Source organism: Buteo buteo, chromosome 7 (assembly GCF_964188355.1).
Source record: "Buteo buteo chromosome 7, bButBut1.hap1.1, whole genome shotgun sequence".
Taxonomy (NCBI): domain Eukaryota; kingdom Metazoa; phylum Chordata; class Aves; order Accipitriformes; family Accipitridae; genus Buteo; species Buteo buteo.
This window is the reverse complement of record NC_134177.1, coordinates 44,684,086-44,711,173: the sequence shown is the minus strand read 5'-3', so window position 1 is coordinate 44,711,173 and position 27,088 is coordinate 44,684,086. Positions and strand designations below refer to the sequence as shown.

Sequence of the window (27,088 nt, the reverse complement as noted above, 5' to 3'; positions counted from 1 at the left end):
GCCTTTTCACGGCTTTGAAGTAGTGCATTTCCTCCGTGTGTCATTATAAAGCACAGAGGAAGAGAGTAACTGTGTACTTAAAAACTTTTAAAATAGTTTCCAGTAGGTTTTCACCTATATTTTTGTGGGTGATAGTCCCAGTAAAGCTTATTCTAGAATCAGATGGTTTTTAGTACTTGCTTGATTTGCTGTACTTTTGGAAGGACTTTCCCCGAGTGATCTTTTCTTGGATGACCTCTCCATACTGTCATTAAAACGTGGAAACTTTGGTCTTCTTGACAGTTAGTTCTGCACTCTCATTATGTTCATTCCTATTGTAAACATGCTAAAGTTGCTGCTGTTATTGCTTGGAATGGATTTTTCCTCAGTTGTTTTGAAGTTTAATAGAAATAGAAGTTAATCTTTAAGAGAGTTAGGCTGGTAACGATTGGATGGCCGAGCTTGATAGGTCACGCTGTGTCTGTCTTTTCATTTGCCTAGTAGATGATGTTCTGCTGACTCCAGCTGTTTTTTTGGAAAGCAGAAAAACAATTTGCTTTTCCTTCCCATGAAGTATAACCCTTTGTTTATCCTTGTACTGCTGCAAGTTTCCAAAATGCAGAGACTTGCAAAGAAAAGAAAGGGAGGAAATAGCTCTTTTTTTACGCTGTTTTTCGTATCGGAGAGTAGAGTTTAGTACTGAGTTGAATTGTTGACCTCTGTGGAGGTTATTATTAGAATTGGCTGATTTGTGTGTGGAGCTGTGTCTAATTGACGGAGTCCAGTTCATGGAACGAACGGTCTACAGTGGGTTTAGTGAAGAGAGTTGCAGTTTTTCTAAGTAACTTTAAAAATTGATTAATTTTTTATTTGAAGAATAATGCTTTTTGCAGTTCTTCATTTGCTTCGGTTCACTGAAGTAATTGAGAACAGCTCCCTTTTCCGAGCAAGATGTTTCTTTTCGTTATGAGTTGTTGAATTGCTTGGGTTTTGTTGTTACAGTGCATCTGTTGGCTGATGCTCCTTTTGTTTTCTGCTGCAAGGATGTCACGAGGTGCTTGCAGAGCTTGGGAAATGCAAGTGACTGATTCTGAAGTCACTGTAGAGATTTGTGTGATGAGGGCTATCGTCTGACAGCTTTAAATGCTATATTTTATACAGAAAAGGGAGGAAAAATAAATGAAGTTTGGGGGACCTGACTGTCTTTACTGACCCAGATGAGAATTGCCGAAGCAGAAGTCAGCATTAAAACCTTACTGGTCCTGATCTATAATGTCATCGGAAGAACACGTTTGTATTTACAACCCAGGGTTGTATTTACAACCTTTTTTTGCTTGCTTTGTTCCTTAAGAGGCTCTGGCTACCCACATTTTATGCACTTCTGGAATGCAATAACAATTGTGGCATCATCTCTTCAGAATTCGTTTTCCTTCCTGAGATCAAGGAGTGATAAGAACTTACAAAATACTTACTTGGTTTGGCTTTCCTGGCCTGAGATGGATTTAATTGGATGAGTTGCTGCTTTTCTCCTTCCATTGCTTTATAACCTTTGAAATAGCTTGGTATGATCTTTCAAATTTTGCAATACCCTCACTGCTCGGCTCTCAAAAATGAAATAGAGCGCTTTATTTTAGACAGCATGAACAGTATAGCAGCTGTTGCTGCACATGCCCAACAAAATGCCATCAAATGTGTCTTTAAGTGCTGTCAAATGTCAGTGTAAGCTTACACCTATATGCTATAGTTAACACCCTCCCACTCGCCTTTTTCACCATTTTGCAAGCACTGAAAATAATGACATTAAACTTTTAAAAGTCTGTTGTCCTCACTAAATGTTCTGGGACTATCTTGGGGCCTGTTTGAAAAGACCCTGATACTTGCAGAAAGAAGGTGGTGAATACGTTTGCTTTTTCTCACTGTGGTTGGCAGATCAGTATCAAGAGTCTGACACAAGAGCCTTTGGGGAAATAGAAGCTTAGCTAGCTGTGTCTTGTGTCTTTTTTTTTTTTTTTATGTTGCTTCTTAGAATGCAGCGTAGGATTTTATGCAATAAATTGCAGTTGCTGGTTATATGTGTTCTTCTAAAATGCTGTTTGCCTGATCTCAGTGCTCCTTCTGCCTGTGATACAGGATCAGCAAACCAGGGCTCCTTCAAATGAGACACACATGTCTATAAGTTTTTAAACGTTTTGTTGCTTGGCCAACCAGTGAGAATATGCATTACTAAATTGTCTATATTAGCCTAAGAACTGATGAAAACGGAGATTAACCATTTGCTTGATGGTCCCCTCCTTTCCCCCATTCTCTTCCCCCTTATGCAATATTTCTTTTATGTATATGTATAAGTTTTAGTGTACCAGAACGGATTTAGGTCTAGTAAATGGCGTTACGCATGTGGCTGGCAGTCTTAGCTTACTAGTTCAAGTTTGAACACTCAAGCTTAAATCTTGTTATCAGGGCCCTAATCAGTAGACAATTTTGTGGCTTCATGTGTGTGACTTCGGTATCTGAACTTTCAGACTCTTGCCTTGACAAAGGATGCCACTGAAATCAGCTTGCTGGAATCGTACAGCGTGGACGTTTACCGTGTCAGGGCTGGAATACTAAAGTTCAGATACATCAGTAGGATTTGAGCACTAAATACAGGCAAGGGTTACATGTTGATGTAGAAAGAGCAGCTGTCCACCCTAAAGAGCTTAATCTAAAATGATGAAAAACAAAAGAGGGGAAACAGGACATGGAAATAGGGTAGTAGTAGCAATTAGGATGAGGGTCACCCTGCTACTTTTAATTGTAGAATTCTTGGGCTTTTCATTTATGTTTAAGTGTTATCTAATTGTTCTCAATAATTTAAAATTCTGTATTTTTAATTGTAATAGTTAATAGTGTGATATTCTTGGTGGTTGTTTTTTGAGAGGATTTTTTGGTTGTGTGTTTTGTTTTTTAACTCGGCCTTTATATTTTAAATTGCATTTAACATGGGCCTAATTCATTTTAAGCCTTGCCATATTTGCATTCACAGCTGTTTTCAGTGGCTTTCTATTATAGGTATTTTCACCTTTTAATCCTCAGAAATAATTCTCTATTTTATGTTCATCTCTATGCATGTGTATATATCTATTTTTAATGATAATATAAAGGTAATGAAAAGCAGGTGAACAATGGAAACTTTGCCACTGATTTTAAAGTAATTACAAATTCTCTCACTGTGTAAGCTTAAGTGTGTGCAAAAGTATTTTGAGAGGCTAAGGGCTTGTATATAGAATTATTAAAAACAAAACCAAAAGCACAATACACCCTTTCATACCACAAGAATCTAGAAGAGCTTGAAGTAAACTGAAACTGTTGACCAATGGAAAGACATCAATCAAGTAAAATTAAAATGTGAAGATACAGAACAATCCAAATATTGCCCACACCCCGCTGTATCAAAATGGCATTAAAATATGCAAACATAAGGAGAAATGAGTATTTACACATAATTAACTGTTAAAATAGCTCATCTAACCACAGTCTTATCTTTAGGAACAAAAATGCAAGCATTTACTGAGTGATATTAGCAATTGAAAGGTTTTTGTTTAGACTTTTTGTTTTCTTGGCAATAAGTAAAATTCTTTGTAAGAAGTCATTAGGATATTTCTTAATGTTGCCTTTTAAAACTTTTCAGGCTGCTATCCTTGTCCAGGGCCAAACATGAATCCTATTGCTCTTGGAAGCCGTTGGCTTGCATATGCAGAAAATAAGGTAAGGAAAGGTTTAATTTCAAAAAATACTTCTCTTTGTTTCTAGATATCCTTCTAGCTTTTGTATATATAGGGGGTGGGGAAAGAAAAGTCTTAGAAAAAAATGTGAAAAAGATGATCTGTAAGAGGACTTGCATAACAATGACCGACCTTATATTTGACCCACTCTGGTTGTGCTTTGGTATTCATATATGTCATATATTTACCCTGCATATTTGATTTAAGCTTGTGAACTTGGGGTCATAAATATGTAAGTAGCGTAGGCAGAGAAGATGGCTGTCAACATGTGTTTTCAGTGAGGTTGCTCAATAATCAACCCATTTTGCATTGAAAAAGTTTAAAGCACTTAATTATAGACACCTCTGAAAGGCAGGCAAGTGAGGATTCTGAAATTCTGTTTGGGGAAACTGAGTCAGGACAGAGCCAGTGAGTTTGTATTAAACAACACAGCAATGCACTTTGTAAATTAGGAAATAGCATTAAAATGACCACTTTTTAACATTGCTGAAATTGTTAAGCTGCAGGAAAAAAAAAAAGAAAAAGTTGGATGACTTTTTCTTTTCTCTAGAGGCAAAAGAAGAAAACAGATCCCTAGTAAAATAATTATCACTGTTCTTACCCAGCCCTAGGCCAGAGAAGTGGTTGTGTATTTAAAGCTTGAAGTGTTTGAAAACTTTAAATTCAAGTTCCAATGCCTTATTTTTATTTCAAAGCAGATGTTTTTTCTCCCTTCCACCTGTGACTGGAATAGCTGCTTCTGGAGCTGAACCAGAAATTATCAGAGACAGACTTTAGAAATGTATTTGTTACACCTTCTCAAGCACAACTGATTTCTCTCCAAATTCAGGCCTGCCTTTCCTTTAGTGCCACGCCTATGTGGTTTTGTAAAACTTAACCAGTCAGCCTGGGATTTAAAAAGTACTGCTGCCAAAAATATAAGCCACTGATCAGCAAAAGAATTATCTCGTGAAAGGAATTTAAATGGCTTGTGTGTTCCCAGGTATATTCATTGTGGACTTCCCTTTTCTCCCTAGTTTAACTATTTTTATTTAGATACTTAAATAAAGCAGGAAAGGAAAGCCTGTAGAAACAAAACCAGTGATTTTTAGTTTTCTTTTTGCTAAAGCAGTTAAACAGGCAACATGTTATGTGGTACAAGCAACAAATATCTGTAGTTTTTGCCATTTTATTTAGTTAGAAGCACAGATTCCATTGTTAGTTAGGGTTCAAAGGCAAGAACTGCTTTTGTAGGTTGATGGCAGGTAGAAGAGTCTTGTTTTGGTTTATTGGTTTTGAAGGAAGGCAATATAGAGTAAACCCCATGTACATTCCTTTAATCTATTCAACGTAAAGTTTAAAGTAGCTCTTTTCCTTTGTCATTTCTTTGCTTGCTAATCATAAAAAGGAGGGGAAAGCCACACTTAAGATTCTTAGAATGTCTGATATTTAATGTTACGTATACATGGCTAAAGCTTTTGATTATATTTATTTAAATTTATTTGTGGTATTGCTGCCAGACCAAAAATCCCACCATTTCAAAGTTTATGAATTCTTAGTGACTACTCATCTTGTAATTGAAAACTGGAGTTGAGTATGCGACAGTCTGGGTGGCACCCAGAAGATTATAAAAAGGGGTTAAGTGTCTCAGCAGGGCTTTTTGCTATTTGTAGGAAAAAACACACCACTGTACATGATAAATAAGAGCTATGGTAATGGGTTATGGGTTTATGTAGTTTAATAGTAGTTACTCGGTTGCTGTCTTTCTTCTTGTAGCTGATCCGATGCCATCAATCCCGTGGTGGAGCCTGTGGAGACAACATTCAGTCTTACACTGCCACAGTCATTAGTGCTGCCAAAGTGAGTACATCATCTGCTGCTGGGAGAGGTTATTCTGTAAGATAATTATTAGGTTTCCCTGCTGAATTGTACTGTGTGTCATCCCCCCGCCCCCCGCCCCATTCACAAAAGAGGAAAACACAGTAAGAAGCATCCTAGCATTAGCACCATGCATATGGTCCTGATCCTGCAAATCTCTGAGTAGCCATTCTTTTCACAAAGTATTCCCGTCCTTCAGAACTGATGTTTTAAAATTTTATTTATTACAAACAGCTATTCATATTAGTGACCCCTTGTGTAGGAAAATCATAGTAAAATGGATTTGTATAATGGCTATTCATAATACTACAAGTTTACATGATTAGAAATCAACATTGTGAATTATTACTCTTTTAGCATAATGAAAACTGACTTTACAAGTGCTTGGTGCTTTTTCAACTCAATCACACTAGCGTTATATGTTTTAATCTCTCTGAAGGATGACAGCGCAGTACTGGAGCTAATTAATTACCTGGCAGGTTTCTTTGAAGGTTAGAGTTTATTAATGACTGTTTACATACAGGTTCCATTGCCTAGTTTTCTTAGTTCAGATGACATTATAATATTCCTCTGTTTTCAGAGAAATATCTGGGTTTTCGTAGTATCAAAAGAAGACCATGGCTTGGAAAAATCTTAAACGAGCCAGAGTATGCAGAACTGTTTTACTATTCCCCCGTCCCTGCTCCTTTCCTTGAGGACTTGCCTGCAACATTTTGCCAAGTAATTTCTTTTTCTCGCACACACACACACATACACAAAGTGAGTTTTGGCATTGTCTGGCAAACTTTGTGCTGATTACAAGCTTTCATTGTAACCACTAGCCTTTTCATTTCTGATATGCACAACAAAACAAATCTAATAATAGGAATTAAATGACAGCACAGCACAGAGAGCTGAGCGTCACTGAAGAAAACAACAGTTACAAGAACCCACAAAGAGAGACATAGAGCATGCCATCTCATGTAAAAACAAAACATAAAAACAAATATATTCCATCAGCATAGCTTTGGACACAATCTCACTGTGGCTGGAGGAGGAGAAAAATCACAGTTTTTTACATTGTTGAGGAGAACTTGAATTGCTGTTCTTCTGAAGACATCTGAAATTTGCTGTTATCTCTTTGCATACTTTCACCATCAGCAAAAAAAAGGGGGGGGGGAGGGGGAATCTCCCCAAACTCCTTCAATCTTAGTGTCATTAACATGTTTTTTATAGCACAGTTAAGTTTGAAAAACCAACTGGCTTAGCATGATCAGCCACAGTTATGATCAGAAGTGGTAAAATCTTACTGACGGATCACTGTACTGCCAAAGCCAAGCCTACTCACGACTGAATAACAGGCCAAAGCTTTCTTAAACCATATAATGATTGTCAAAGAATTCCAGTAGGCATCAAAGACTAAGCGCTATTAGGTTTAATTTTTTGCGACAGACTAAAAAAAAATCTAAAAAAGGAGGACATCTTTTATAGCCCCTACCCCCAAAGACCGTGGATAACTAGGTTTTAAAGCCAGTAAGGACCAAGATGATGACCTTACCTGCTGAGTAGTACTAGTCAAGGATCAGAATCTAGAAATTCCCACGTTAAGATGAACATATGCAAACGTAGAAGTAGTGATGTTGCATCACATGAGTAGATACTGAAGAGAAATATAATCGTTTATAATCATAGGAAAGAAGAGATAGTTAGCCTCTGTACAGAGATAAAGTAATAGTGAAAGTTAGGAAAATGGGTAATCATAAGGGCAGAATCTCTACACTACATTATATTTTGCAGAGCGCATTGCTCTCAACTGGCCGTTAGATGTTACTGTAATAGACAAGATTAATACTAATATAGTTTTAAATATTTGCATGATTTGGCTCTCGAGTATATCTCAGCCTTACTGCATTAATTTGTTATTTGTGTCTGAGTGTGCAACGGTAAATCTGATATGTTTCATTTATTACTGATTTCATTGAACCTTGGCTTACTATCTAGCAAGTTTTCATCTCTGATAACTGAAATGCTGACTTTCTTGTTGGCAAATACATACTCCAAATATCTGTTGCTCTTTGTCCATCTCATTACCTCACCATAAACTTTATTCCTTGCTTAAGTAAGTCTTCATTTATAAACCTCTACTGATGTTGTATCTTATCAGCCTGCAGTGGTATTTAATTCATTTGCTTTGATCAGCAGAAGTATTAGCTTTTTTGAAAGTGGATGTCCTTTTCTGTTCCCTACACTGCTGCTTTTTAGTTCTGTAAAAGTTATTGTTTTGTTAGATTATCTTGGGTTACAGCCTTTTCTCCATTTGGGTTCTAATTTCTTATTGAAGGAAGTGAAAGAACCTTCATATAAAGGAGAAAGATAAAGCTGAGAGCAAAGAGTCATTTCAACAGGGTCACTTCTGAGAATTACCTTTCAGATCCTCTGTAGAAGATCTCAATGGCAGTACAGAATATTTACTTTAATGGTATTCCCTTTGAGAAATGTTTTTGAACGTCCTGTTAGTGAACAGTGGGTTTGTCCTCAGTGTGATGTACTGTTTTGTACTATACTTGATGCAGCAAATAAATTTCGCCCTTAATCAAATAACTTAGGAGTCAGAAGCTACCCTGTTAACCGAGAATACTGAGGTCAAAATTGTGGTCATGTTGGAGTGTGGTGTTTACTGGTGCCAAAACTCTTATTATTCTGGTAACATTATGAAGAATTCCTTTACGTCATTGTCCCATTCGATTTTATTTGTAGAAGGATTTTATTTTGAAAACTGAACTTTTTCCTGTTTCTCCTTAGATGCATCTTGCAAGAGCATTGCTTTTTGCTGTTGCTGGAAAAACACATGCATTTTTTCCAGCTCAATCTCTTGTCGTCATTTCCCCGCATTTGTTTGGTGGCTTTCTGTCTGTTCCTGTTCTAAAAAGCTCTGATAATTTGTCTAATTTGACCAAGCAGAGGATTTCTGGAAATAGAAAATGTGTCAAGATTCCAGTTTAGGTTAATGTTTAGCAAAGATAGAAATTGATGTTTGGGAAAATGAAAGTATTGTTCCTTACGGGATAAAGATTCTTTTCACTCCAGTTGAACACACACACACAGTGGAATGGACGGGGGATATCTTTCAGAATAAAACCCATTATTACTTAACAGTATTAGTGATGGGGGAATATTCAGGTGCTTGGTTTGAAATAAGCATCTGAATGTGAAACTGCTTGTTATAATTATCCATATCGGTCCATTTTGGATGCAGCAAGGAAGGGGACATAGGAAAAGACATTCTTATGTCTCCCTTCTTGGTTTTTTTCCTATGTCTTGTTGAAGAGAGGTTTGGTCCCACCATGTCCCTGAGTGAGCCACGTTTCAGCTCATTCTCTCTCCAAGCGGTGCTCTTGCAGACCTTCCCCATCCTAGGGGTCAAACTTGGCATGCCGTTTAAAATGAACTTCCTAATAGGTTTCTTCCCTGTCCTACCCTCCTTTTCAGAATATGTGGCAAGAGCAGGAAAGGGAAACATCTTTGTGAAGCATGAGCATTTCAACATTTAGTTTGAACTTGAATCTATAATTGGTTGTATGTTCATTTGTTCAAACTAACCAGGAGGCTTTCATACTGTTGATTACCAAGGCATATCTTTTTGATACCTCTTTCTGCTTTCTATAGATTATTCATTACAAATAAATCACGTAAAATGTATTTATTATGAGAAACAGGAGCAATATATTGGTTTGTCACTAAAAGGATGGAAGACCTTTGTTGGAACAAAATAGGCACTGAATGATGCATTTTAATTTTTTCATCTAATTAAAGTTGTACTTATTTTTCAATTAAATGAGGTATGAGTGCATACACTTATTTTAATTAAATATGTCTTTATATTTGAATGAATGTGAACAGTGTTATTTTTAAGTAGAAAGGATACACGTGAGCATACAAATAATTTGTGTGTTTGCACAATATGCATCATTGCTTACAAAGGAACTGGGTCGAGTGTTTTAATATTATTTATAAGAAAATTTCACTGAGTATGCACTGGCAGGTTCCCATCAATGACAAAGGAGCTGGGACAGTGCAAACTTTAACCTATTTCATTTAAAATGTATTTGGTCTGTCAAACGTCTAGCATCAAATTATAAACCAAGTTCTTCTCACCTCATAACTTCTTTAGTTGATTCTTTCTCCATATCTTTTAATCCTATAGTGGTAAAGTGATTTAGCAAAGGCTGCATCTGTTTTCTCTTGTTACCTGATAACTTCTTAATGAGTACTAACAGCTTATGTGAGAGCAAGGTCATTAGCTCTAATGGATGGAGGGGACAGCTGATATGGCATGGGAAAGGTTAAAGATTACCAGAGAAGTTTTTGCAAATATACACATAGCACAAAGAAGTAAGTGCCGTAATGGTTTTGCACTGATATTTCTGAGCTAATGGCCTCGGCCACATCTTCGTACACCTACTACTTCTCAGTAGTCCTGGAGTCACAGCCTACTCTAGCATGTAACAGTAATTCATTTTGCTAGATAAGCATGTTAATTTTTTTCTAGAGAGTTATAAATTTATACTTGGCCCTTTGTTATCCAATTTCTCTAGTTATAATATTAAAGATATTTTCTAAAATAGGTCAGTTACAATTCTTGGTCTTTTAACTTGCATAGGTATTTTGCCATATAGTACTTCTGTACTGATTTCTCCTTCCTGCTGTATAAACTACCAGTGCATTTTATACGATTTTAACTATTGGCCAGAAAACTGCCTTGTCAGTTTTTGTAAAGAAAGAGTCTGTTGAAATGCATTCTTGTGATGGCATTGGGTCTATTTTAGGTCTGTTCCTCGGATATCATTATCTGCTTTATGCTACGTTTTCCAGTCTTCTGAATTTGCCACTGCTGAAATTTGTTTTATTCTCATTTGTTGTATCTGAGTATAAAAAGAATTAATAAGAAACAAATGGCAGGATATTACTAAAGACTGTAAACCCCAAAGACATTCCTATGATAAAGGCATGGCTCGATTTTAAGTGGTAGTATCTCCATTAGCATTAATGGGGTAAGTACATCAGCTGAGGCATCTCAGAGGTTAATCAGGCTTCCTGGCTAGATATTGCCATCAATACAGTGTGGCGCCTAATTCTGTTGGCCCTTCAGAGGTTTTCCTGACAACACACTAACAGACTTTGTGTAAGTCATTTCCTATGAATTATTAAAACAAACGTTTGGCTGCTAATTGATGAACACTAATGTGTTTTCTAATCACTGCAGTTTGAGATTTTAGCACTAAACAAAGCAGTTGCAATTGATTTGTGGCTGCTTCTTGGTTTCAGCCTGTGATCTGTACATTTTTTTTTTCCTTTTCAATTTAGCAGGCAGCTTAGCTTGTCTTTTTAGTTAAGAATTGGCTTGTTACAGTGTCATTCCATTCTGATCTCTTTTGCTATTTCTTATTTATATTGCATAATAAATCTGCTCAATTCTTTATAGGCAAATAAGGCACAGTCCTTGATTCAAGGAGAAAACATTTAAAGCTGTAGTTTGGGTTGTTTTTCTTTAAATCTGTATCTCTCCTACTGTGTGTACTCTCCCTCTTTCTCCAAATAAAATAAAACAACATAAAAACAATCTTTAGCATCTTTAGATGATAAAAGCTGGTACAATGAATATGTTTTCAATCCTATGTCTGGAGAACATGCAGACTATGGAAAGTAATGTTATTTGCAATGGGATATGCGTGTACTTTGTACAGAGTTGTCCTTTCTAATACCTTGAGGATGGCATTTTTAATTTTGCTGGGTTTGAGTCCCATATTCAGTTTTAATGCTGCAAAAGGCATAGTTGCTGAGAAACGAATGTGTCAGTCATACCTTTCAAAGGCCAAACTCCTTGCCTCTTGCACTTGTGGAGAAGACGTAACTGTTTCAGCACTAACCGTTAGGGGCTATAAGTATTTCTCTGTGTAACACTGCTCTCCGCACGCACCCATCTTGGCTTTATCGTTTGATTCATCTACCTATCTGCGCTCTGTACCTCTTGGAATAAGTTAATAACAAAGTTAAAGAAAGAAAAAACTGTAACATTTAGACAACGTTAAAATATTTCTTTTTTCAACAGTGTTTTGGAAGCATTTAATTCCAAAATAAAGGTGAATACTTAAAATTGATATGGTGCTAAATTTTTTCAAGATATTTCTGTTACATACAGCCTTTTGCAGCTTATGTATCACTTATAAAAACATTTGTTTTGTGTGCTTCTGGTGTGTGCAATCTAGTTATATTAATTATGTTGAGAAAAAAGTCAAGATAGATCCACAAAATATCCCTAAACATTATTTATTGGTTCTCTTTCTTTTTATAGACGATAAAGACTGGACTTACAATGGTTGGGAAAGTAGTTACACAGCTAACAGGGACGCTGCCTTCAGGAGCAACTGAAGAAGAAATTTTAGCTCACAGCAACATTCGTCGAAGTCCTCTGGTGCCTGGAATCATCACTATTATTGATACAGAGACAGTTGCAGAAGGGCAGGTAATACAGTTTGCACAGAAACAGAACGTGCATTCGTTTTCATGAAAATCTCAGTAATGTATATTTTATGCTTTTGAAAATGAAAAATAGATGAGATTTTTGCTAGTTAAAGAACTTTTACAGACATGTGCAGCTGTGACAAAGTCCTATTTGGGACTGAAATTAAGCCAAAATATATGTTGTCCTTAGAACATATTTATGTGACACTTTGACAAGATCAAGTGTGAAGTGTCACATTTTGTCTCTCTAACACTTGTTCATAATTGACATTGATTTATGCTGATCAGTTGAAATGTATATGTAGTCTGATTATATTTATTAATACATAATGTGGCTGGAAGATGTGATTGTCTAGAAAAAAGGGCAATTGTTGAATTCCAGTGTAAAAAAGACGATGAGTGAAGTTGGATATTAAGAATAAAAGCTTATAATTTTACATAAATTTCAAAACTAAAATGTAATGGAGCATGATGCTGTTTTGTGAGGCATAAGTACTGTTTTACTAATAACATACAGTACAGTGAGTCAGGCAAAATCATTTATTGAAAAATCCATACCATTATCACACAAACTTTAAATTGGTGTGTTGTAGTGTCTTTATGATGGAGAAAGATATCCATGTCTCTCTTGTTTTTTCTACCAATCATTTCATTTTTAAGTGTCTGGTCCTGGAATCAGTGTATATGCAGGACTCCTACAGACTTCATTATTCTGTAACTATTTTGTAAATTTTTTTTCCTAATGTTCACATTTCTTGAATTTAAAAAAAGAAAAAACAATTTTTTTTCTTGTTTTTCCCTATCTTTATGATGCTTATTGCAGGTAAGTTAGTAAGGTATTAATGACAAATGAGTAGTCAAGTTATTTTCTTTTCTTACCTGATAGGAAGATAAAATGTTTTACTTGAAAACAAACAAACAAACAAATCTAATAAAAAAACAGTATGCAGTTTGAGCTGTGGTTGTTCCTGAAAATTAGCTTAGAAGTACTTAGCCAAGTGACATTACATTGAAAAGGCATTCTTCATATAACATTAGAGGCCTTTTCCTGCAAAATCAAAATAAAAGAAAAAGAAAAAAAAAGGTAGAGTATGGAAAAAAGAACATATATTACTTAAGATCTTAGAGTCTGGTCTTAAAATAAGTTTGTTGACTGTTGGGTTTTGTTTTTATTTCCTGGAAAAAAAGGTCTTTTTGTTCCTTGTATACTGACAAGAAAAGAAAAGAGAAATTTTGCTTCATAAATTTCTCATGAAGCCTTGTTTAATGCGGTCATTATTTCTGATGGGCATTGTCTGTGCTTTGATTCTTCTGCATAGGCCTAGGGAAAAAATGATATATCTTAGGTTTTTAAGTCTTGTTATGTATGATTTAGAGGTTTTATGAACTTGTCCTCTGACCTTAACAATAGTAGGGAGCTATCAAGCCTAAAGGGCACTATGGAAAAGTAGTTGTAAAAACGATAACGCTTGCCTTGTCCAAATAGTGCTGCTGTAATATAAATAAGCCATCAGTTCTAGTAAAATAATTTTTGTCTTCAGTCTCTAGGGAAGGAGGCTCTAAGTTAGATATCCTAATTGTTTGTATGTCTTGCATTCATATTTTTGTGATCTGAATTTTTAAAATGCTACTAAATTAATAATTTATTTTCAGTGCTGAGACTTACTTTCAGAATTAGCATTACATTTTTTTCCAGGAAAAATAAAATAATCTTTCTTTTGGATTGTTAGGTTTTCATGGTACAGAAGACTTGTTAACAGTCTTTTCTCACTGAAATGCGCATCTAGCAAAAAGAAAGTTGATTAAAAATACACTTTGTACATGGTCTAAATAAAGACTGTCATTCAACACTGCCCCAGTAAAGAACCTTCTAATGTAAGGGGTGCTGTGTGTGCTCGCAATCCCCACTGAGTTCTTGTCCATCGCTCCGGCTGCATTTCCATTGCCAGGTGGAAACGTAAGTTTTTTGTGCACACAGCCTCATTTGAACGTGGTAGATTCTGATTTTGGCAGTTGTGTGAATTGACTTGTCCCAAGGAGCCTGGCAGGGATCCTGTGCTTGTGTGCTGGCAGAAGCAGGCAAGCCTGCAAGAAATGACATGCTAGTTTAGATAGCACGTATTTGTACTAGCTGGGTAGTCCTGGCTAGTTTTTATAGCATAATTGAGCGAAGCTTCAGTTCAGGAAAGTGTTTTAGCAAGTCTGACCTTTAAACGACACGAGTAATCTCACTGAACTAAATGTGATTGCTCATATACTTCAATACAAACTCGTAGTTAAGCATCGTGCTGATTTGAAATCTGGATGACTGAGCTACATTTGATTCTTCCTCTTTGTATTAATTTCTGAAATTATTTTGCTCTTCTCTGGCAAATTGGTTTGCTGATAGCAGTCATCCAAACTACATTATTACTGACGCTTTGGTTGAAATAGAAGAGTGAGCGAGCAGATTGACTACTGCAGAGTGCAGCCTCACCTGTGTTTCAGAGAAAGTAATTGCTGTACAGCGCTGTAGAAATGCCTTGTATGGTTTAGTCTCAGTTTTCCTGATGCTGTGTGGCAGTGATTTTTCTGAAGTTATTGGTTTATCGTCCCATTTTTCAGATTCCTGGTGGGAAACAGGAGGTCTGGGTGGGTACAAAGAAACACTTTGTGGCATTCCGGCTTCCTCCTGTGATAAAGATGCCTGTTTTGGGATATTTCATTTCTGCTGCGTGGGGATGCTGCTGGATGGCTTTGCCCACTACAAGCATCGGTCTTCCTAAACTGACTGGGAAACCACAAGAATTAGTAATGCCTACCAAGTGTTTTCTGGACTGAATTAACAGTTTGAAAGCCTCGCATCCTTTTAATCAGAGATTTCTCTAGCAACTATGTAAATATATTTGTGTGTGCATGCATGGCTTTCAGAGGTTGTCAGGCTAATTGTGAACGAGGAGAGTTTCGGAAGCAGAAAGGAGTTATTTTCTTGTCATCAGCGGACTCCTAATGTAAAAAGAATACCTCACCTCCTTCAGGTCAATAAAATTTCGATCTACCTGCACAGCCTAACTAAGAAGTTGGGTGTTGTAATAAAATAAAACAATTTCCAAGTAATAAAATACATCTTTAAGATAGCATATAGTAAAAAAAGGAAGAGTTCTATTTTAAAAAGAGACAGAAAATGGAAGAATACAGTAAATTTAAGGCAAGAAAGCATGTTCTTTTGAAGGAGAAATAAGCACTTTTTTCAGTGGGGGAGCAGTTGTGTTGTTTGTTTGTTTTTAAAATATAAATATATATATAAAGGCTTGCAAAGTAATGATGCGTGTGCTTGCCCACTGACTTTGAGCATAGCAAAACAGGTTTTAAAGACGGAGTTTGCTGCTCTCTGCATGTGTACGAACATACAGATTTATTTGCCAGTAGGACGATTAAGGAACATGTTTTGGACATAAGCCAGAAGGACTAACTGCAGGTTTAAGTTTTCACTAATTTTTTATTGTATCTGCCATTTCAAAGATATCCAATATAAAGAATGTGAGATGGAACTCAATACATTTCATGACATGTACTGTGCTACCATTGCAAAGGTTGTAATGCTAGCTTACCACTGGAAAATATACAATTAAAGACCAAAGAAATCTTCTAATGTCATCTTGCAGGATTAAATCTGTGGGGAAAATATTTTTAATAAACCATATGAACATAGATATTGTAGTAAAGTCTCATACCCAGCAGTTGTTTATATGATAGCTCCTATTTAAAAATTGGTGGTACTTTAAGAAAATTTGAATTATGAAGTAATTAAATAAGTGCTAAGGAATGTAGAATTATTGAAGTTGGCTGTCATGATATATTTGTAGAGGGAGTAAAAATAATTATTGAGATGCCCAAGTAACATTGTGGTAAACCAAAATATGTTAACAAGGTTGTGTGCTTGTTTAAACTTCCTTCTAATGAAGTGTTAGCAAACTTTTCAGTTAGATGTAATGACTATTTATTTGAATCTGTTAATTAGTTGAAATGGATAAAACTAAAGCTGTACAGATGTCCTCTTTTTCAGTAATTGGAATTAAATGTGTAAGACGTTAGTGGCTTGAGTTTTAAAGAAAAATTATTTTCTTTCGACCTTTGTTTCTGTATTCTTAATTAATTCATCAACTAGGCCACCCACATGTAGTCTGCAATAATGACCTTTCTCAAAAGTCGCCAGTTTTGTGACTGAATGTAAATCTGTTAAACATCTAACATTTAGTTGACAGAGAAATATGTGGTCATTTAAAAATACAAAACTTCATTCTTAGTGCTTTTGATAGAGTGATGTGATTGATGAGATATCATTGTGTTGCCTTCACAGATCGTCCAAAACACATGAAAATATTTGAGGAAATATTTTAAAAATAACTTACAAAAATAAGATAACATGTTGATCTTTTTATGTTTTAAAATGTGATTGGTGCTTTTTTTCTGTTCCCTATTAACTTTTTATTGCATTAAAGAGGAATTTTCAGAAAAAAACTGCAGACTGCTGCAGTTTTGAAAGTTCATTTTCATTTGGTAAGCAGTTGATAACAATTGAACCAAATAAAGATGCTTATCGAGAGCAAGAATTTTTGTGAAACTTCAGTCTAAAGCAAAAAGAAGCTAAAAGAGTAAAGTGTATTCAATAATAAAACTTTAACTACATATGTAATTCCACTGGTCATTAACACCAGTGCTTTTATTTACAAGAACAGCTTTCACAAACGCTAATTTGGTGTTCTAATGCTCATATATTTGGCATCAATTTTCTTCGCTTTTTATATCTACGTGTATTACAGAAGAATTCTTTTTATATATAAATATAAAAAGAGCAACAGGATTCCCTCAGAGCATAATACTGTCTGCCTTACTTTTATTAAAGGAGATCTGTTTTTTGTCAAGAAGACATTTTTGTCTCAGATAAATGGTTCAGGCTGAGCACAAGGCTGTTTTGAGTTTATGCTGGATTCTATTAAAAGGAGTGCAGTAGTTAATGCCACAGATTTATCACTTTTAGCCCTTTTCCACTGATGTTTGACCTTAGCTATAAGTTGGGGGAGGCTAATTGGGGGGGTCGGTATGGAGGGGGTTGGTTTTTGTTCATACGTCTTAGGAACTGAAGCGAACACTGCCCTAACTTCAGCTATTTAAATCAATGGAGATCTTAATAAGTATATATGCAAAGATCTATATATTATATAATATTCATATTTATAAATATTGCCCATGTTTTTATGATGATGGGGTTGTTCTTTCTTAATTTTATTAAGAGAAGGACCTGCGTGATTAGATTTGTGTCCATTTTTATTTGTGTTACTTTCATGTTTTATTTAAAAACATGTCTCTACTGGGATAAGTGGTGTAATTTGCCTTTAAAGATTAAAATAATTGAAGTCATAATTACTAGTGGCTTCTGTTCAGCAGTATGGAAAATACAACGAATGAATCAAAATATGGCATAGGAGGAAAAAAGCTTTGGCTTCAGCTATCTCTTGCCCTCAAAGCAAACGCTGTTTTCTGATAGTAAACGTAATGATCCCCTAGGTGTTTTGTCTGCTTCTCTTTTAGAGTAAGATAAAGAGGACTTGATTCATCTTCGATCAACTACAGTGTTCTGTTGAACTTTAATGGGCTGGCTTGGGAGAGCTGCAGCGTTGCCTCATCATGTCCAGCTACAGATGGTGTTGGCTGGACAGCTTTTTTTAAAATGGTGTTGCAGCTCTCTTGGTAAGGTACTATTTGGGCAACAGAAAGAGGCTGAGTGCTGGTTTACAAGGCCATCTTGGTAGAAGAGCCTCAGTGTTTCTTTCTTGTCCATTGTTTTTCTTAAAACGGTGTTTCTGTTTGTAATGGTAGGGAACTCTGCAAGGAAGGTACCGGAGCATCCTTATGAACCTCAGTGACTGTGCAATTATAAGAGTAATGCTAAGATTTATGAACCTTTTTCAATGAGAGACTTTGTAAGGTCTTTTAATAGTAGGTTAGAGGCCACTACCTTGGAGAAAGAAGCCTATTTGGGATGAAAAAAATTGCAGCCTTGGGATTCCTGTGGGCTTTGTATGCTCTCTGCATCGGGAAGCTGAATGAGCTGCTTCCTTCGAGCTTTTTGACAGCACTTGCATGCATTATTAGGCAATTTGTACCACTGGTTTGACTTCCAAGAAGAATTTCCAACTCTGCTCTTTTCAGTGGTAAGAAACCATAAACTGGCCAAAATGAACCAGTTGTACAATGTCAGTATTGATTTAATGTGCCATTCGTTAGCCTACGGACATTGTTCTCTCCAGCACCTTTGCACATAGCGTCTTCCACTTCAGCCTTTGCAAGAAGTGGTTTCTAAAACTTGTGAAGCCTGTGTGGCGGAGGCCTCGAATACTTCTTCATTACTGTACAGCTCCAGTTTTCACCCTTGTCTGCACAAAATCTGTGCTATTTCATCTGTCCAAATTCATAGAAACCCTGTTGTACTGAGGCAGTTATATCCATTTAGAGCTCCAATACAGAAAATTATGTATTCCACTATAAAGCTTCTTGTGTTAATAGCATAATTTTGTCTTCCTTAAGTTCTACACTATGGTGAAAATCATCCTAGGATTTTAAAGCTATGCAAGCTCTAAATTGGCGTGCAAACCAGGCTTTTGTTTTGTGGCAGGTTTGGAAGGGACGTTTCCAAAGAGGGCTCCTCTTTGGTTGATGGTGTAGTTAGGTCAACTGCTGTAATTCCTTTGATTTTGATTCCCCCCCGCCCCTTTCCTTTGTAGTGTTGAAATTGTAAAAAGTGACGTATGCTTTCCCCAACTGTCCACTGCAAAAGTGCAGGGAAAGGACATGACAAATCTTGCAGTGCGGCCTGAAGATTTAAATACAAGTTGGTGATTTTAAAAAAAAGTACTTTTTTTCTCTGTTCCACAAGGATTTATTTTTTCATGTTGATTTAAAAAAAAATGAAGAACATTTTTTTCAACTTCATCTTACCTTGCACAAGCAAGTGTTGTTTCTGTGTGCATTTCATGAGCAAATATTTCCATTCTGTGGCCACAGTGGGTAGGGAGTGACAGATATCAGATGGCAAGAAAGGAGGTGGTGTGGCACCATCACAACCTGAGTTTCACATTCTCCACTATCCAAGGATTTCCAAATTTTTGAGTAATGAAGGTGCTTTTGAGGTGGGGTGGGTTTTGTTTTGGTTGGGTTTTTTTTACCTTTTTTTTTTTTTATAATTTTTTTACTTGGCTAATGCAGGAGACTAATGTATTTTAGTTTGTGTCTGAAAGCTCTGTATGAGCCAGGCTTGGTGGCAGGCAGGGATCTTCAGCATCCCCAGGCTCACAGTGGCTTTTCTTTCTTTCTTGATGGGATGTTATGCCGATAAGTTGTTCTTCCTTGTATTTCTGTCACAAGCAATGGAATTGTATAACAGCCAGAATAAGGACTGCTTTGCTATACCTGAAAATCAGCTTTTGCAGTGAAAAGTGAAGATTTTTAAAAACTCTTTTTAGATTAAACACAAAGTGTATTCTTCCAGGAAGATAATTTTAAGCAGTGATCGGGGAGGCGGGGGGAACCAAAACATTTCAAAGCATGGAATCAGTTAGCATAGCATACAAATAATAGATTTGGGCTTTATTGTATTCTCATATTGGTATGTCTGAGGTGCTTCACAATTTGTAATGTGAAATTTTTGCTTTGTATCGTATTTCCAGAGGAGAAATAGTTAAAGGTCGTCTTACCATCCAGAGTGTTCCTTGTCTGTTGAATAGGGGTTTTAGGTTGCGGGGATGGTAACAGTGGTGCATTTATCATTAGTTGTTTGTTTTGTTTGGTTGTTTGGTTTTTTGGGTTTTGGGGTTTTTTGTGTTTTTTTTTTTTAAATAGCCATGCTGAATTAATCCAGTTTACAGTCTGTAGAAGATGATGCATGTGAAATATGCTATATAACTGGTTTTAGCAATGATTTAGATACTGTTGATACCTACACATTTCTAGATTAAATATTTTTGTTTCACAGAGCAGATTTTAAAAAACTTTCTATTTCTTTTGTAAAGCTAGTTTACAGTGTTACTTTATCAATATTTTGTATCTTTAATTAAAGCAAAATGTTTAGGATAAGACCAAGTTACCTAAAAGTGGAAGCTGTGAAAAGACGTATAGGAGTTATTTAGTGCAGTTTATATAGGCTGAGAAAAGAACACTGTTTCTTTGAAAAGCTCTTAGGAAGATCTCCAGACCCTTTGGTTAGTGGTTCTGGAATAAGCACGAAATGCTGACAACGGAAAGCAAAACCATAATTGTGCTTATGTGACAGTGCCAAGTAATTTGAACATTTAAAGTAAGTCAGGCGCAGGCCTCTTCATCCATATTACGTGACTTCTTTAAACATTTAAAGATGATTTCTCTTTTTGAAGCATAAAAATATCTTCAAATTATTCTGATATGTTAGGAATAGGAAGTATTAAAAACCTTTCAGATTATCTTGGAAGCAGCGGACAAATTATTCTGAACTTGAAATGGGAAATTTTGCACTATCTTATTAAGAAGGTGGTTTTTGCTTACCACAGAAACCCTTTTATTAAGTCCTTTTCTGACAGATCTTTCTCATTGTTTTACTCAATTTAGTCTTTTAACGTGATGCAACCAAGGAGTAAAATACTTTTACAGCTTTTGCACATGTTTTATCCACACATCTTTTGGTTCTCTTCTATAAATCAAAGAATATCTTTTCCTTTTCATATAATTAGACCTTGGTAATATTGTGTGTCCTTTTGGAGGTCCTTTTGTATGTCTTCACAATCAGCTTTAGTTTTGACTGGCCGAAGTAGTTCTATCAACTTCAAATAGCATTTTGTTTAAAAAAACCAAAAGCTCATCCTTTGACCCTTTCTCCAGAAGATGTTGCGCAACACAGATCTCGGTCCAGATATTTCCCTTTCTGCTTAATTTCCCTCTGTTGTGAAAACTCTCTCCTACCTCTTAATGGCTTTTTTGTTCATATGAAGGTATTTTATGACAGCATGATTTTTTTTGAAGGGGTTTTGATTAACAGCCTTTTTAATACTGTTATTTAACATCCATTGAAGCAGTTTCAAGATGGAGAAGATTCTTATTAGCTGCATATTTTGTAGTGCAGCTGCTTCTCATACACACTCCCAGTCCTTAGCATTTCTTGCGCCATTTGGAAATCCAGATACCTCAAGTCTGTCACCACTTATTAGCAGCATGCAAGCGTAGTGTTCCTACTTACGCAACTGGTGGAAAGCAAACCCACTTTCTTTGACTGGTTTTTCGGTCCTTTTTTCCACTCATTTGCGATGTATACTTTGAATCCTCCCAAGGAAAATGCTGATTTATGTAATGGTTAAATACTCCCTTTTCTTCTAAAAACTCTATGCTACCTCTTGTTTTTCTTACTATTATGTGATTTTTTTTTTGTTATTGCTTGGAGAAAATTATGTGTTGTTTACAGTTAAAGAATGGTGTATGCTCTTCAGTGTAATTACACTGATCCTCCTTACATTAGTCCAACTGCACGATGCTGCTGAGTCTGGTGGAAGGAGAGCTCCTGTCCACAGGAGAGCTGAATGAGGAGGAGAGCTCCTGTCACAAATTTATGAGTGATAGGCCCTCTCGATTATAGACGTACAGAGAGATCACAACCCTTGCTTCAGCCAACAGCAGTGGAAACCTTCACGTAGCTTCCTGGTGCACTGCATGCAGACCTCTTTTCTAATAAGCTTCTATGCAGCCATTAATACTTTATGTAGCAAAACTAGTATTTTCCCCATTTTGCCTTATCTGAATAGGATAAATAAATAGGGAATCCGGGTATAAAGTGCATAAACCTTTCTAGTCAATAGCAGGTTTTTGAGCATGTCTCGTATCTCTTTTATCTGAAAAAATCACAGAAGGTTGTTTGTGTTCAGTTCACGTGCAGTTTTATTTCTAATTCATACCACTGTGTATATCTTATAAAACAATTCCTGTATCAGTAAGTTGGTGTTTTCTTTTAGGTGTGTTTTTATTTTCTAACCTTACTTTGTCTCTATTAATATTATGCAGGTACTTGTCAGTGAGGACTCTGATAGTGATGGTATTGTGGCCCACTTTCCTGCGCATGAAAAGCCTATTTGCTGCATGGCTTTTAACCCTAGTGGTAAGTTATTTTACTCTTTTAATGTGATAGTTGTAAACAAGATGAAGACAGTAAAATATCATAGGTATGTGTTCCATTGCTTTGGAGGAATTGCAGATACCATTGTGAAACATGCAAGTATCTACTCACTGCTACTAGGATTTTACCTGCTTTGTTGAGTGTTGAATGTGTCATACACTGGTTAATTTGTCTTTTCTGGAAATTTCAAACTTAAGCAACTGTTATACTACCGTATATGTGAGAAGATCCAGTCTACCACTTTGAATGTAGCAGAAGTACTAAGGAATTCTTTTCTGTTGGGTATCATGCCAGCCAGGTATCTAGATGTTCTGATACGCAGGTATCCAGAGGATCAGCTCATGTATTAAATTATACTTCTCCATAAATATGAAAATAAAATGAGTCGTTTCACTGGCACTGTTTTTTAGAGTATCTTATGCTGCCGATATGTGTTTTGTTGATGAAGAGCTTGCGATTCTACCCTCTCTCCTGAGTTAAATCAATGGTAATCTGAAAATACTTGTAAGATACTCCTCAAAAGTACCTATTCCTCTCCTTCCTCTTTATAAATGAACAATGACTGTGGACCGCAGAAAACCACAAATTTGTCTATTAATAAATCTTGTCAATTTGATAATTGACATGTTTACTACTTCATCTGAGGACAGGAAAAAAAAAAAAATTTTGGTTGATTGCAGTAGTAGTCAGTGAAATGGCCAGTGAATCAACAGCTTCCACTTGCCTAAATTAACGGTTTCTAAAATGTAGCAAATGCCATGAAGATCTTGAGGATGAAGTAACATTTCAAAGAATAAAACTAAATGTCTGTCATTTATGTTTTCACTTTTACTGACCAGTTGGTCTTATTCTGACATCCCATCTGTTATGTCAGAATTCTTTAGTAGTGGTGTGCGGTTCACAGCATTTTCACTGTGATTTTTTGACATAAAAAACTGTATTCTCATCTGGCTGAATTTTCTTCTGATACTTAAGAGAATTTTTTGTGGAACTCTGCGCATTTAACTGAGAATCAACTATGCCAATTCCAGAACAGTAATATTTTTGCTTTGTACTCTGGTAGAAAGATAATACCTAGAGTTGAGCAATGCTAATTAAGTGAAATAAATACAGATGCTTAAATTAGAATGCTTTATAAATATTAATGAAATGCATCCTTAAGACAATTTTTATGAATGTATAAATTTAAGGGAAACAGAATGTTTATGCAAAAACTAATTAACTTATTTTTTAAATTGAAGGATATATTTGCATATTATTGGATTACTTGTAGTATAATTGAGTTCTTTTGGTTTGCTCGGGTACTAAAATTACAATCCTTTGTATATGATACAGCAGACTGTTACCTTAGATCTAATGGTGCAATAAGATACTTAATGGCAAAATGCTTTTACTAATCGGTGTTATTTTTGACTGATTGCAAATTATGTGTTTTATGAGATATTTGCAGGAGGGATGATTCACAGCAAGGTATTGAATCATACTGCATGTTCTGAGTACTGCAATATCAGAACGGTTGAAAATTATTACCTCAGCTGCCTACAGTATGAAAGCAGCACTTAACACAGGATTCTGTATTCTTTATTTAACATCAAGGCAGAATTTTGTTTGAAGCCAGTGTTGCAAGTAAAATCATCTTAATCCATTATGTAGTGGTGTATTGCAAATCAAGCTGATCTCATTACAAAGTAGAACAAAACAAGAGGTGGCTTTTGATACTGTCTTCATCTATTGGCTGATTGTAGTGAAAAACCACTTTTACTCGTAATTTCAAGCAGTGTCTGCAATGCTGCACTACAACATAGCAACTGCAAACTTTTGCTATAAAGGCAAATAGGGAACACTGATCTGTTTCAGTGCGCTATTTTATTCTCTATGGCTGATTAAATAGCTTAATTTCATCATGTCTCATCCCAAGGGCCCATGAGCTCCACAGGTACTCAGGTCTGTAAAAACTTACAGGATTGTGGTTGAAAAAAATCTAAAAACAAAGCCACCCCTGAAAGTCAATGGATATGGATGGTGGATATATATGATTTTTGTGTACTAAACCAGTAGAACAGTGCCACAGCCACTTTAAGCTGTATTTTAAAGGTATCAGTTGCCAGTAAGATACATTTTTTTGGGCTTCTGCTCTTTATGTTTTCATACTGAACAAGAAGCTTGCTAGGGTTAAGTTAATTGTGATAAAATAACAGTACAGAATTTATGGGTATTGTTGTGAGAATAGCTCCTCGTAATACATTCTTTCACAGTAGGATTATCAGAAAACAATCCAATGGGAAGGAAAGAGACTCACTAATGTCAGTAAATGGTTTTCCCTAATCTTTTTTTCTGAAACCAAGAAGAAATCCTTTACTGCATTTACAGTGTCCAAGTTATGTTAAGTTATTACTTTCCTGATTGAAAGTCTGTTGCAAACAATGGCAGGACTCTTGCTGATAGGGTCTGGGTCTTTTTTTGTTGGCTTGTTTGTTGGTTTGTTTGGTTTTTGTTTTGCTTTGGTTTTGAGGCTTTGGGGGTTGTTTTTTCCTCCCAGCAAGGTAAATAATCTATGTGGAGTTCTGAGCTGGGTTCGTTGGCAAGGAGAGCTTGCTGTACACACAGCCTTTTACATTAGCTGTGTTATAAGGCAAAATCATGAAAGAACAAGCAGGGGTGTCTCCGCATAGCATTTCACTGTGCTGTGTAGACATTTCTGTATTGACTTTTAGTGACATTAGATCTACCTTTTGTTTAAATTAAAGGCAAATCTATTGAATTTTTTTTCTTTCTTGTTTTTGAGGTATTCAAAGAAAAGAAACTTGGCATACAGTTAGCTTTTTTTTTGGTATTAGATCTATGGCTACTATGAAAATCTGGTTGAATAATAAAATAACAAACTTGAAATATCATTTTTGAGCATACTTAGGGGGCACCATAGGGTTTTTTTTTTTAATGCTGCCTAGCATGTCCCTATATACCTTTTCCAGACCCTTATGTTAATAAAAGCTTGCTTCTGAGTCAGTTGATTTTAGGGAGACTGTAAAAGTCTCAGTCTAAGACATATAGCAAATCATGTTTAACATTAGAAAGAAGAAAAAAACCCAAAACCATAAAGGAGAAAAACTGCAGTTCCTGGTAGTTTAGGTTTGCTCTGTGTTTTTTTGCCTGTGTACATCAAATTTTAGTTTTCAAAAAAAGTTTTGATGGTTTACTATGGGGAGTGGGTTACTGGGGGTTTTTTGGGGGGTGCGATGGGGGTGGAGCGGAGGGAAGGGGAGGGCAGGGTTTGTACTGCAGCTGAAAATTTGTGGCCAGGCATCTCATCCACAAAATCCCTTAGTCCTATGGAATTTCTAAAAGCTGGGTCCTTGCATATATTGTTACTGCCTCTCCCCTTAGCATTTTTCATTTTAATAGGTAAGAAATGTAGTAGTTCAATAAAAGTGAAAAAGAACTGGTCCTTCTTTGCCATTTGTTGCTGATTGACTCTTTGGGAAACAGACATGAAATGCTAACTGGGTCCTTATTCTAGTGGTAAAAATAAAAATTATGATGTGAGCCTCCTTAACCTGTTCTCTTAGCCAGTTGTGTTGTCAGCTTTGGTGACGGTGTTTCTTCTGGCTGGTGGGCACACTTCCTATATAACGTTCTTGTTCTGGTTTTGGAATTGTGCTTAGTAAAGTTTTAAGTTCAGGTGACTTGGCACTGTTACTTGTTTCCTTTTTTCTTTTTTAATTGGTAGAATATGAGTATTTCATGTATTGTTTTCTTCCATAGGAAACTGACACAGTGTTGCGATACACTTTATTATTTGTCAACATCATGGTTTATTTATATAATGCCATATATGCCAGTGGCAGCTTTTGTGACTTACATGAAGATAAGGCCCCTCTTCTGAAGCACTCATATTTTACTATTTATTTTTTTTTAGACATCCATCCAATATTGAACAAATTAAATGAATGTTATAGTAATAATTTAGCATTGCCAAGTGCCATGGAAGAGATGCTGTGTATTTACAGGAAAAAGGGATCTGATTTTGCAATATAGTCACTTGATAAGTATTGCATACACATGGTATTTATTTATTTTTTACCACAACCCCTTCTCATGAAGTGATGCTTGCACCACAGTATGTGGCAGGGATACTTGCATGTAAGAGGAAGGAGCTGTGGGGCCCTGGTGCAGGTGATGACCAGAAATGGGCTTCTGCCAGCAGAATAATTCATGCAGCTTGAAAATGGCCAACAAGCCAGATGAATTTTGCGGGGAGCCGTGGCTGATAGACTGTAGGCTGGGCGCTGCAGATACACAGGGTCTTTCGAGTGGCAGTCACTGGATGTCTGTCGCTGATAGGGAGAAAAATAGTATTTCTTCAACCTAATTGGGAAGGATCCACATCTAAGAAGGAAGTCACATCTCTTAAGCATACAGAAACCATTGCGAGGGAAGTGAGCTGCGTTCTGAGAATATTTAGTTCATATTTGAACAGCCATCTGATCGTCTGTGCAAAGCAGCTGCTGCAGAGTGAAGAGCACCATGTCCACTCTTTCATTTCTGAACAAAGGAAGGCAGCTTCTAACTTTTCGGAAGACTTCAAGCCTTTTATTAAAACTTTTCAAGATGAGAATAAATAATACAAGGAAGTGAAGTAATATTAATAGACTGGGGACTTTATTATGTACCTCTGGCATGTATATTGATGTGGTGGAAACAAGAGGCTTCTACTTACAAAGAGACTCTAAGAACAGTTACTTTAATTCACTTATTAAATGAAAATCACATTAAGCTTTTGTGTGGATGCTTTTACTTAGCGTTAACATTAGCTCAATTC

At 36.1% G+C, this 27,088-nt stretch overlaps 1 protein-coding gene across 10 annotated transcripts in view; it reads left to right on the top strand.

Moving 5' to 3' along the window:
• Positions 1 to 27,088, top strand: part of BCAS3 (BCAS3 microtubule associated cell migration factor) — a 375,612-nt gene that overhangs the window by 66,590 nt on the left and 281,934 nt on the right. For all 10 annotated transcript variants that reach the window (XM_075032961.1, XM_075032959.1, XM_075032960.1 and 7 more), the window contains 4 exons: positions 3,647 to 3,723; positions 5,496 to 5,579; positions 11,929 to 12,099; positions 22,158 to 22,251. In XM_075032961.1, coding sequence (XP_074889062.1) covers positions 3,647 to 3,723; positions 5,496 to 5,579; positions 11,929 to 12,099; positions 22,158 to 22,251 — 426 coding nt within the window. The remainder of the gene's footprint in view (positions 1 to 3,646; positions 3,724 to 5,495; positions 5,580 to 11,928; positions 12,100 to 22,157; positions 22,252 to 27,088) is intronic.